Below are 13224 nucleotides of genomic sequence, written 5' to 3'. Positions count from 1 at the left end.
AAGAGTATTACAGCAGCAAATGAAAAAGGGTTTAGATGATGACAACATAGCTTATACTATGACTGCAAACTTTCTATCTTCCTTAGTCAATTTTCAGCTCTTCCTAGCACTTGTATCGATACTGCAAAGTCTGTCCAGGCTGCTCCTTCCACCTTTTGTCTTGTGTGTTTAAAATAATGCATGCTAAGGAATGGACTGAAGTATTTTATTATTGAAGCCTCATTCTGCCAGAAGGTGATCAGAATCCAGTGCACAAAATTTTATCTCAGTTTGTATATAGAGTGGGTGATTTTAGGCCCAAAAGCTCCTACCAAGAGATCAGCTGACTGTGTTGGCACAAGTTCAGGTCTGCAAAGGGCTGGCAAAGAGAAAGCATGCTTGCTATGGTATTTTGTTTGCTCTAAGCATGGTTCACCCATTGCTACTTGTAATTTGGTCCTGAACTGAAAATGTATGATTAGTTTGTTCCAGGAAAGATGAGTCCAATACATTAAGACTCAGATCTCAATCCAAACTCTAAACTTCTCCAAGTGCAGATAGGTTTCCATCTGGAATTTTGGTCCAAGACTTTCTCCTGCTTCTTATTCATGTTATTTGAGCAGAGTCCCTAAATGTCCCATCCTAAATCCGTACTTAATTATGCTATACTACACAAATCACAGGAGATGGTTCTTTCCCCAAAGCTCTCATAATCTAATCTAAATTAACAACTACGTTGTTATTTTTCCCTGGGTTCAGTAGGCAGCATTAGGATAAAGACAGTTAAATAGCTCACCTAAGTTTATACAGACAACTTGTTGCAGAGCTGGGTACCAAAGCCAGTTGCTTGACTTTGAGTTCAGTGCTTTAACTTATCCCTCAAAAGGAAAAGTGCAAGCCCAAATCTGATCATTCCCCTGGGTAGGAAGGCTTCTGGAGTATTTATTTTAAACAAAGACTTATTTTCCCTCCTTCCTGTCTAAAACAGAAAAAGGACCAAGACCTTATTCTTGAGCTTCAGGGTTCTGTTAATTGGCTCCCTAGTAAAATTACAGAGACTCAGCTGCCTGATAATGATTGTAAATGACAGATACTATCAAGTTTACCTTGTGATGTCCCTGGGGAGCTTGCAGTTAGTTTAGTCTGAACTCTGCGTCAGCTGTTTGGGTTCCTTTCTTCTCAGCATGTGGTATCTGGACTCAAGCTGCAGTCTTTCAAACCTAATTAGTGTTAGGGGAAAGAGAGGAAAAAAAACCCTCTCTCCTGCTTCTCACAACTGACTTTGTAATATAAGGGTGGGACCTGATTTATAGTACAAGTTCACGGGCTTTTTTTGCTTCTTTTAATACATATCAATCCAACATCTACTGTTGTGTTTGTAATAAAAGTACATTTTAGAGTGCTGTACTCTTTGAACTGAGAAATTCAACAGAGAATCTCTAAACTTGACACAGTCATTAAGTTAGTATGTAACTGGGTCTGCTTTGTACAGGGCTTAGCAGAGGTTCAAGTTTTTGCCCTTTTCCTTACAGAGAGGCATTTTACTCCCATTCTGATGTTAGAGTTTAACAATACAGTTTTCAGTGATAATCTCATGCCAGTGTTTAGCCAAATTCAAACTGCCCACTGCACCCCTAAGAAATAAGAATCAGGAAAATTTATTGTGAGGTCTTAATACTTTGTACAGTTCTTTATTTGCAGGGCATTTCACAATCTCTCAAAGCTTTGGCATGAAGCTCTCCTTACTACCTGTTTTCTTGCTTGGTAACTGACTCTCCACTCTATGTCACAGGTCATCCGTTGTTGCAATGTTGAACGGAACAATACAAAACAGCAGATCTGTAGGCAACATCTTCAAATCACTGCGGGGCCGAGTAATCACAAACCTGAAAAAGCACTAATATATGAGATTCAGACTGCTTTGTGAGGTCTTGCTACTGAATGTCTAGGATAGCTAACAAGCTGCAGATTTTTTTTTTGCAATGAGTGATTGCATCTGCAGAATTCTTTAGAACAAATAGATGAGGTACAGAAGGTCTAATTTTGCATATCTTCCTACCTAAGAATAGGATACATATTTTTTTAAATTAAGCTAATTAGTCTCTGGAACAGCTGCTGAAAGAGGTGTTGAATTCTTGATTGCTTAAAATCTTCAAATCAAGACTAAATATCTAAGAGATCTGAAGCTCAAGCAATTACTAAAATCTTGAAATTTTAAAGATCACTGAGTAGAACAGGTTAGACGAGAAAGTTCTCTCTGCTTGTAAATTCTCTGAAATCTATGCCCTCAGCAATATTACTAACTTTATGCTCCAGCAGCTCCCTAATAAAGAAGGCTCACTTGATCAGTCCCCAGAATTAGTCAGAGAGCAATGTTCAGATCACACATCAGCTTGCCTCAGATGGCCTACTTGCCATGTCTAAATTCAAGACAAAAGTAACGAATTCAAGTTGTCTACAACGTTTAACTCAGAGTCCTGATTACTCTTTGACTTACAATACCATTTCATATGAAGTGTACTTGCCTATTCTTGCATGGATTAGGCTCTTCCATCAGACGGTAGAGTCCAAAGCAGAGTATCCCAAAGAAGTCTAAAGCTCTGCAGTAAACGTCTCCAAAGGAATTCTCCTGCTATAGAAGAAGCAAAAACACTCTTATCCCAAAGGGACCAAAGCAGACAATCTAGCCTAATACTAAGGCATTTAGCCAAGTATAATCACTGGTATGATCACTGTTCGCTATTTCTAGTGCTGTAACATTTGGGAGCTGCAGTCATAGAACCAGGACCCTTATATGTTTATCACTGGATAAAGGAAAAAAAGCACAGAAAACCAGTGCTCCCCCAAAGCTTAGAATCCAGTATTAAATGAGGCTAATTGATGTCTTTAGCCTTTTCAAGCTACATAGTGGATTCAGCTGAATGAAGCTGAACTTCATGTAAACATGATCACCCTTTCATTTTCACCTAGTTCTAGTGGTAGGGATGAAACCTAGCCTATGAAGTACCACTCAGTGATATAACTCACCGTGACACCTGTTAACAACCTCTTGGACAGTGGCAGGAGTGCCAGTTTGGATCTACCTCGAGTGGCATTGTGCATTATTTTGTCAGAACTTCTGCTCAGTATACTGTCCTTTTCCAACTGCTGCTCCTCCAATGCTGGGCTTGTCCCACTTGTTACCAGAGTCTGCAGCAAAGCCAAGATGTGATGGTTGTAGTAGGTCTGGAAAGAAGGAGACATTGAAAATTCAAAGGTGAAGTATTATGCTCTGGTTCCTGGAAAAAAGGCAAAATTATTCCAGTGCAAATCTGAAGAATATTATCAATGACTTTGGAGTTTTTTGTGTACTTCCACCTGCTTAGCCCATTTTAGTTTCGAAGAGCATTCAGAAGATCCCACCTATTTTCTTATAACATACACCACACTGCAGCTGAATGGGGAATTTTCAAAGACACAAATGGCAGTCAGCCATAGCTCCCCTTCATTTCTCAAATGACTTTTGCAGTTAGGGTGGGGGCAGGAAGGAGGGCAAAAAGCCTGGGCAGCAGCTCTGATGTCACCTGAGCATAAGCACAGTGTGTGAAGTGGAATTGATGAGGGCAACTGCCCTGCTCAGCTAGGGCACAGGAACAGGAGGAAATTCTCTGTTCCTGCAGTTGCCATATGGGTTTTGAAAGTCTCCCTCTGTGCACGTCTCAGTATTTTTTTCTGCTTTGAGGGCAAAAAACCTCCTAAAAACTCAGGGTCTTTTTTTTTTCCTTTTCCTTTTTTTTTTTTTTTTTTTTTTTTTTTTTTTTTTTTTTTTTTTTTGGATCTAAAAGCATTCCCTCTGATTGCAGTGCATCAAATAACTTAATTTCCACCCTTTCCCTAAAAGCTCATTTCCTACATAGAGCCACTTCGTGGAATCTGTCACCTGCATTCTCCTGAGGAAAGAAACTAAACAAGCTGCAGAGAAGAAATGGTGTTACTAAATCCAAGCTAAACTCAAATCCGCTTAAGAACATCTGACCATATTGTTGGGCAAAAGGGTATAATACTGTTAGAGTAATTCTCAGGCTTTTAAAGTACGGAGCTATAGTCCAGAGTTATCCAGGAGTGATACAGCTTTGGGGGAATCTGCACTTTACATATTTAACTGAAGCATGCTGAGCTCTTTAACATATCATTGCTGTACTTTTTGACATCAAAAGGATTGTATTTCCATACTTGGATGAATTAATAGGATTTGCGTGTCACCCTCATTCTGTACTTTCTTTGCTAAGTTACACTGCAGGAGTTTGAAAGGAGGAAAACAATTATGGAGGTATGCATGTATGTACGTACGCGCACTCAGGAAAAGCTCCTGCATCCAGAACGGGTCTCCAAGCTAACTTTAAAGGAGCACTGTTTCTGTAATGTACCAGAAAGATACTACCTTCCTTGCCAGTTGTTGTTTGGCTACGGCTGGAGATATGCACATTTCCAGGAATGCCCCTGCACAGGAAGGCTAGGCTAGAAACCTTCTCCACCCATCACTAAGCAGTTGCTTAGACCCACTGACTTCAGTTGCTAGTAAGCTGGCCCTGTGTAGGTCAGGAACCTGCAGCTAGATCATGAAGGGAATTCAGAGCTCATTACAGTATCTGAGCCCTAATGACCATACTCATTGAATTATTCTTTGTAGCTTAGGGACACTCTTAAGAGCCAGGTTAGAGCAAGTGCCAATCCTGCTTCAGGCTTCTAAGGGGTAACATTTCACTTTATGGACCACATGAAAAGTGTCTTTGTACCACGCAGATTCTTCTACCACTCTCCTTACAAACTGAAAGAGAACAGCAATTTTCCTCTGAGTGTCTCAAGGAATTTCAACAGATATTCACAGTGATAGCAAATGGAGGTAATAGTGGACTTCTGAACTATTCCTCTTTCTCCTTCTTCTCATTCATACTTTTTTCCCAAGATATTGCAATTGTTAAGCAATATAATATTTCTCTCATTCTTCCCTATATTTACAGACTAATGGAATTCAACTTAAGGTGCTCCTCTACTCTAAAGCAGAGGTGAGTACTGATTATTCCTGGACAGACTTGGAGTCTTACACTTGAGTGAAATTTTATCCTTTAAGATAGGTTGTGCTCTGTCTCAAGCTGCTTTTACACTTGACATTAGTGGTCATTAATTACTGTCTGACTGATTGACATATCAGTGAATAGCAGCAATATAATACTTTCACTACCACAGAAGCCTTCTCAGGAAAGTATAACTGGACTTGACACACTTATTTTGGAATCCTTATCCCTTTGAAAGATTTGTTTTCTATTTATTCATTTTCTCTAAAACTGCCACCCAAGCACTATCCCCTTGGACTTGAATTGAGAGCAAGATATATAGAACTTTACTGAGGCGTAGGGGATCAGGGAGAAGAGGAAGAAGGGAGCTTTCAGAAAAAGAGAAAGTCATTTTGAAAATGGCAGCTTATATGAGCTATTTTGCAGCCAAATCCTAGCTTAACTGCACCAAACTGTCACTCACAGGTGTCACCACAAAGAGTATCACTCACTTTTGACAGTACCTTAAAATGATTACATCATCAGGATAGGACTGTTGCATTCCCTCTGTTCTTACATTTTTGGTGCAATGTACCCAGTCCTCACGATGCAAATGTTTTTAAAGGGAAATTAACACAAATTTATAGAGAATCAAAATACGTTCTCCTCTTAAAATCTGATGTGGTCTTCTGGATCAGCAGGAATTCATTTTATACCATTTCAGAAAATAAGCATTGAGAGATTCCCATTGAGTTCATTGGATTTTCTATCCAAACTTCCATTGAATTTCTGCCCAGGTGCCAGACTGACAGCTAAGATGAGAAGAGTTAAACTCCTGTGTCTGCTTTAGTAAAATGGTGATAGTGCAGATTCCCTGTTTCTCCAGCTTGCCCATGCATCTCTGGCCAGACTTGTAAAAATCCATTCTGCATGAAAGAACGCAGTGTCCCCATAATCTGCTCAGCCCTTGGCATCACTGCTGGAACTTCCCGCATGGAACCAACTTGTGCCAAATTTTGGCTTTAGTGACTGTGGTCCCCTTAGAGGGACTGATAGTAACAACATTTTATCAAGAGGTAAATAAATTAGGCTGACTGTAAATATTTTTGCAGCATATCAGTATTTTGGAGCTAGGAAAGGGAGGAAGTTATCAAGACACTCTAAAAGTTTCTCCAAGAAATTCTATGTGCCTATCAACCACAGGGAGAATCCATTGAGAGTCGTGTTTTTTGGAGCTGATACTTGTCTTTCAGTCTGTGGAACTCACTACCCCAAGAAATCACACAGGCTGACCAATAAGCAAATTGCTTACATAAAAAGTGACATGAAGTGACATGTATAATTCTCAGGGCATAGAATAACTAATTAAATCACCAATTACTGCAAGGTTTCTTGCGACTTTCTCTGAAGCACTTGGCATTGACCATTGTAAACACTAGATTAAGTCACTTTGTTATACTCCTCACAGAGAAGGGATGTCTCTGATGCCACTAATTATGACAGGACTTGATGCATCTACTTACAATAGACAAAAGAGAATTCAAGAAGCTATCTGAGAAGATATCTCCTGTGCAGGCAGCAGTGGTGAAAAGCTGGTGATGTTGGTCAGAGATCTCAGAACTGATGTTGAAAGCCCGATTAATGAACTGGGCATTCGGTGAAGACTCTATTAGAGAAGCAAGGAAGAAACAGGAAACATCTTAGAAACAGAGAGCCATTCTGTGTTCAGTACTAGCCATAGCATGCTGGATTTGTAAAGTAAAGTGGAACAAAATATTCAGCGCTGCTGATCAAGGCTGCAAGAGGAGCCAAAAGACACAGAATCATTAAAAAAGAAAGAAAGAAAGAAACAAAGAAAGAAAAAAAGGGGGGGGGGGGACTTAGCCTGATCTTTTCCCCTCAAATTTTCTCATTTAACAGAAGTACAATCACTATCTCTATCAGCTTATACTGGAGTTAGAGTTCCTTTCACAGCTGTCCTGCTGTTACAGTGATATGTTAGAATCTTCACTAGCTTCTCAGCCTTATTCTTGCTGTTTGAGATAGTCTTGGAGAAGTCTCCCTACTCTGAAAGTGATTCTTCTTTAACTTACTTTTCTATTTTCAGTGAATTGTCTAAGTATATCTAGACAGAGGGCCCCTACTGTGCTACTGAATGTGCTAGGTATGTTCTGACATTCTAGCACTGCCAGTAAGAATACTGAGGAATGACAGCAGCACAGCTGGAGACAGGAGGATTGAAAGGTCTGCAGATCAAGAACCCATGTTTTCCCATTAAAAAATACATAGAGAGAACAAGTACTCTATGTGAGTAAAGATTAATTTCTATTATGTTCCCTAAGGCCAGGAGGCATTTGAGTAGATCATTTTTAAAGATGACTAAAGCTAGCCAAAATCACAATACTATTAATGCCTCCTGTTGTCTTGCAGTATCAGTGTCATCCTTCAGCCTTGTCTTCTCAGTAAAGATATTTTACCAGCCCTGGATTTTAGGGGTTGGCTCCGCATCTGGTATTAATCAAACTGACTAGTTTATAAAAATCTGGGTATTAAAGCATGCTCTCGCAGGCATAATAAGTGACCCACCTTATTTCCCCACACCATTTTAAGTATTTGTGGGATTCTTATTTCTTCATAGACTATTTTGCTATATCACTCCCAAATCTCTGGCCTTTTATGGTAAGAGTTTCTAGAATCCATTGTTTCAGAGGAATATCCATTTATAATGTGCCTGTGAACCCAGTGATCAACCCACAAGCACAGAAGATGTTCAGCATATCGAACTGCTCTCAGCTTGGTAGATCTGGGCCCACAAAAGCCCAATGTGCAGCCTGGCATTTAACAGGCCTTGCATCAGCTGAATATCAAGCGATTGGCTTAGCATTTCTTTTTTTCCAAGGTTTCTCACCATTGGGCATAGCAGCACTATGCCAGAGCATGATGACAACGCATAACTCTCCTGCTCCTCAAGGCAAAATACCTACACAAACCTTGTTAGAGGTATGCAGGCCCTCAGCTAATTCTACCAACTCTGTTCTTACTAGATGTGTTGTTAGCTCAGTATGTGCTGGAGGAAGGCCCCTGTTAAGGGCCCAGGCTCGATTCATTATTTTGTCAAAGATCTGACATGACTAAAATCCAAGTCATGTCAATGTATTGTAGATGTTTTCCCCTCCACTGACACACCAAATCCTGGAGGGAAATCACTTTGGCGCAATGCCTATCTAAAGACATCAGCTTGACCACACAGTATCTTCCCAGAGGAGCTGAGCCTCAGTAGTCAGCTCAAAATATTTCTGAATATTTTTAACATAGGAGAAATTTAAGTCTAAACCACAACACAACAGAGTATCCAAACATCATTCCAGGAAATTCAAGAGTTCTGAAACGATTCCGGAGGAGGCACCATTATCTTATCATTATCGTGCACTATTTATTTTTCAGCAGCTCCTCAGACTTTCTGAGGAGCATATGGGACTCATAGCCTGTTAAGGTGCTTCACTGCTTCTGGGATACAGCATTGCACTTCTCCCACATTGATCTACCAGCTCATCAGGTAAATTTGTGACTATGCAGTACGCTACAGCCTCATACAGATAAAGTATTGCCAGTGCCTGCCAGAGACCAGGACTGGTCATCAGCCTTGGTTCAGTTACAAACCTGGGAAGGTTTGGATAGCGAAGACCTTTCCCTGAATTCGCTGAGCCCACCTAGCATTTGCAAGTATTGCATGAAAAAGCAAAAAAGGAAGACAGAAAAAAGCCTGAGTGAATCAGAGCCAATCATGATGCTTAGCAACATGCTATGCTAATCTGATGAGTATGTTCTCATGTCAGCACTCTAAATGGAGCTAAACATCCATGTCCCCAGGGACTGGCAGCCCAGCCACACCACTCTGGTGTGACACTGACTGCTGTGTTACTAGTAATCAGTTAATCACTGCAAATGTTTCTAAGTAATGGATTTAGCCTTCATTGGGGGATGAAGACAAAGATAAAAAATAGCCAAGTATAGCATGAAAGAGCTCTTTGGATTGCCCCAATTATGAATGCAATCTAGAGCGGCTAAGCCTTCTGGAATGATAAGGACAGAGGTGCCTGGAGTAAAATGCCTGCGCTGCCTGTCCATATTGGTGTATGTATGGACCTGTTCAAGGCATTCACAGCACAATGCCCTGAACTGCAGACTGTCTGGAATCGGCTCCGTCTTTCCACAGCCATTTGTACAAGTGGGGAGGAAGCCTGCTGCTACCACCATATCCAGAGAAGGAGGAGGGAACCATTACAAGTATTTCGGGGTGTTGAAACACAGAAAGTTAGATTCATGCAGGTGGGCAGAACTGCCTTTGGTGGTGCCTCTTTCTCCACTGAAAACAAGGGGAGGCCAGGCAAATAGGCTTCTGATTTATTTATCTTAGTGAAGTGTCTTAGGATAGGCGGGATGAATGTGGGCCAGATGTCTAGAACTCACATCTCCTGAGATTCGGTCCATCACAAGGGAAAAAAAAAAAAAAAAAAAAAAAAGGTCATCATCTTTCTCCTAAAAAAAGGCCATCATCTTTCTCCTAAATGAATGCTTCAGAGTTTTGCTACACACTGAGACCTTTGTAACACTTTGCTATATTTATTCTCCAGATAAACCATTCTGACTCTTTCAAAGCTAGTGAATTAACATCTAAGTCAAACCTTTTAATGTTCCTTGGACATATAGTGCTTGTCGCTTTCTGTCTGTGAATTCTAAAAAGGGCCTGGGGTAAATAAATAATGCAGCACGCATATTGCTTCTGTGAAATTTGTTCCCAAAGAATAACTTACTCAGCTCTGTGGTGATGGGGATCTTTTTATAACATGGCTCTGATTGATTCTTCGATGCTCTCATTCTGAAAGCAGTCTCTGTAGAAATAGTCAATAACAACATGAAAAGACAGGGAAGTTGGTGGAAGCAGAAACAAAAAAAAAAAAAAAAAGAACACAAGACATAGCAGTGGTTCTGACTGACAAATGCAAGAAATCTCCTACCTGTGCCTAAAAATAATGTCATTGTCATGCAAAAATCCCAAAGCAGTTCCTATATTTAGAAAGTTTCTTGCCTTGGTCTGCTTTTCCAAGGCTTACTTTATTCACTCAGAGCTTCAAAGGATTTAAAAAGGAAATCTCTCCTGGGAGCTTCTTATTGACATCATAACTAAAGCATAATTACCCTCTGTGGAACAGCAGTGCTGGTTATAGTGTTGTTCAGCACAAAGCCCCAATAAGCCAACTTGGGCTCAAAGTTTTTGGGGAGATGGAGTTGTTTTTTTCCTTCTTCAAGAAGGCTGTGCATAAATGGACGGGATGTGCTGCAGAAGTGAAAGCAAAAGCAAATATCCTGATTTTTGAAAATCTGACACTCCAAAAGCCTTAAAAGAGAAATCTAAAAGTTCCTAGAAATGTATCCTGATTCCCTTTCAGTTCTCACCAGCTAGCACGCTTAGTAGGGAGTCACAAAAAAGTAAGGGAGGGAAGAATCAAGCCTAGGGGATCCCAAGACAATAAACCCAAGTCTGCTTTCTGTGTTTTGATTATACCCAATCCTTTCCCTCACTATTATGTCTAAATTTTTTCATTGCTATCCATTACAGGAGCAAGTGAACACTGGCAATTAGATGAAGACCAGGACTGACCAACATGTAGACTCTAACATGGTCATAGAGAGACCACTATTCTAATCAATCATCTCTAAGTATAGGTGATGGACAGCCAAAAAACTTATTAGTGATGTCAGGCATCATAACCCCTCAGTACAGCAGAAAAGGCCCTTGCCAAGTATAGCATGGCATTTCTGAATATATGCAAGTGGCAGCAACTGAATGCCTGAAATGAATCATTGCCTTTATTCTTCCTTTCCATGTACCGTACTGGCTGATCTGAATACATGTTTGATCATTGCCTGGATACCTTTTCCTTATGTCAATATTTTTGCCGCAAAACAGTACACAGCGCTGTACCTGAAATCTCACAAACTGGCAGGGTGCTATTACAAAAGATTACTTAATTGTAGATTACTACTGTACATTTGAATTTCACTAGCTTATTAAGCTGTCAGACTTAATTACCATTATATGTTTAGATTATGCCACAGATTATTTAGTTGGTACCTAGGTTTGCCAACCTGTTTGCTTTGTGACATGACAGAGTGATAATTACAGCATTACTGGAAAACCTTAAATTTTCCATGGGAAAGACTACAAGTCCTTGGCATCAGCACTGACCCTAGTAAACGCTCATTCCTGCAAGTGTAGGTAATATTTACCTCTGTGTGGATCTGATTCTCTAAGAGAGCTCTCTAATTCTTTACCCCATGAGACAGGTAATGCACAGAATAGGTCTGGGTTGGTTTGGTGTGAAATGCTCACACTGAAATCTAAAACCACAGAAACGCAACTGATCCGGGCTTTGTTACAATCTCCAAACTGAGACTACACTTGCTGCAATGTTAGCTCCTGAGCTGTTAAGGGTTAGGGGATTATTTTCATCTAAATAAGTATAAATGCACATTTTTCCCTATAGTAATGATGCAACATGCTGTGGCTTTATCTACTGCACCAAACCTGGGGATGAAAAAGGATTTGGATTGGTAGCTGGATATCAAGCAAGTCATTGTTCTATCAGCAATGACAACTACAACATGAGAAACAGACTTTGTCTTTTCTTTTTAAATCAGATGAATAGTTTCATTATCTAATTAGAAATTGATTTTAAATTTGCACCTTATCCACTGCAGTTCACTAACATCTTGCCATAGTAAGCTCTCCCAGCTACCCATAATCCACTCTCCCCTTCTGTTTTTCTATCTTTTCCTACCTTTCCTGCTAGCCAATGCTTTTCCACATTTGTTTGCTAACATTAATCAAGGTCAAGTTGAGGATCTTTCTTGGACCGAGGCTTTTGAATATAATTTTACCCTTTTCTCTCAGAAAATGAGGCTGTGAACCAGAGGACTGCTGTACTTTTGGGGTCTCCCCTACATATATCAGTAGCTGCCCATTTACTTTTCCACACAGCTCCTCCTAGATCTTTATTCTACAAATGGATATGTTTTTCCTAAACTTGATGTTTTTGCAACTCCGATGCCAGAAGCACCCACTGTACATACACTGCACTGGTGGAAAACGTAGATTTCACTTCTACAATTTCATCTAACTAATTACTGCAAAAGGTGGCACCAGCACAAGTTCTGACGAGCACTAGCACAGCCTATGTTACTGTTACTTACTGCTCATGTTATCTCCTAGCCCAGTTGACAGTTACCGAGTCTGGTAAATTTCTTGATACACTCGGTCCTGTTGGTTCTTCGCTATGTTGTATTTGTCTGCAGTGCTCTTACATAACTTAAATAATGCCAGTGTCTCTGTCTATAGTCTTACTCATTCTCCCCACAGCAAAAGAAATAAATTCTGAGAATAGCCCCCTTTCTCACTTTGTATCAGGGTCTCTCTTTTCCTTGAAAGCTTCCTCATTTCCTGACCCTGTGAACTATTTTACCTGGAGGCTATTCAGTCCATTGGGACCACCTAAAATGAGCTGAGACCCTGCAAATACTCCCTAGCAGAGCCGCAGTGCAGGGTGAGATTTTTAACCCCTTCCACACCTGTTCAGTGCTGGTAAAGAAAGAAAGATCAGCTTTTTCTTGTCTTTCAAAGACACTCACATGCCTAACTAAACAAATGGGTGTCCAATTAGGTTTCAAGATCAGTGTGTTGGCCCCAACCTTCTTGGAAATATTTATAAATGCTAGTGACTGCATCTTGAGATACTGGTCTTATATTGCACAGTCATCAACAGAACAGTCCTTAGAAACAGGAGCAGCTGACTGAGGAAGGCAAGGAACCGCTGTTGTATTTGTAAGGCTATGAAAAGGTAAGAGCAGTTAAAAAAGGGACTTGTAAACAATCTTTTTTATGTTGCCTGCTTTTAGACATAGCAACATATTTTCAGTCACACTTTTGTCTTCTCAAAAATGAATTCCTGTAAAATAATAATAGGAGTAGGGAGGTAGCGTAGAGACTGGAACAGTGGGAGTGGAGACACGCAAGTTTTGCTCCCACTCCTGGCACCTTAATCCAAAACCTGGTGGTAACAATCTATGAGTAATTTACTATAGGGGCACAGGTCTATAATGTGTCTGGAGACTTTCAGAGGCAAAGTGCTATAGGAGCATAAAACACAGCCCT

The 13224-nt window shown here is 40.3% G+C and overlaps 1 protein-coding gene across 1 annotated transcript in view; it reads right to left on the bottom strand.

The window, feature by feature from the left end:
- Window positions 1-1765: 1765 nt before the first annotated feature.
- KCNU1 (potassium calcium-activated channel subfamily U member 1) overlaps window positions 1766-13224 on the bottom strand; it is a 49720-nt gene continuing 38261 nt past the window's right edge. Inside the window, exons 23-27 of the mRNA XM_062596671.1 lie at window positions 9827-9904; window positions 6536-6678; window positions 3007-3204; window positions 2505-2608; window positions 1766-1865 (exon numbers count right to left, since the gene is read on the bottom strand). Coding sequence (XP_062452655.1) covers window positions 1766-1865; window positions 2505-2608; window positions 3007-3204; window positions 6536-6678; window positions 9827-9904 — 623 coding nt within the window. The remainder of the gene's footprint in view (window positions 1866-2504; window positions 2609-3006; window positions 3205-6535; window positions 6679-9826; window positions 9905-13224) is intronic.

Source organism: Rhea pennata, chromosome 28, assembly GCF_028389875.1.
Source record: "Rhea pennata isolate bPtePen1 chromosome 28, bPtePen1.pri, whole genome shotgun sequence".
NCBI classification, from domain to species: Eukaryota; Metazoa; Chordata; class Aves; order Rheiformes; family Rheidae; genus Rhea; species Rhea pennata.
The sequence above is the reverse complement of the archived record's forward strand: the minus strand, read 5'-3'. Positions and strand labels throughout refer to the sequence as shown.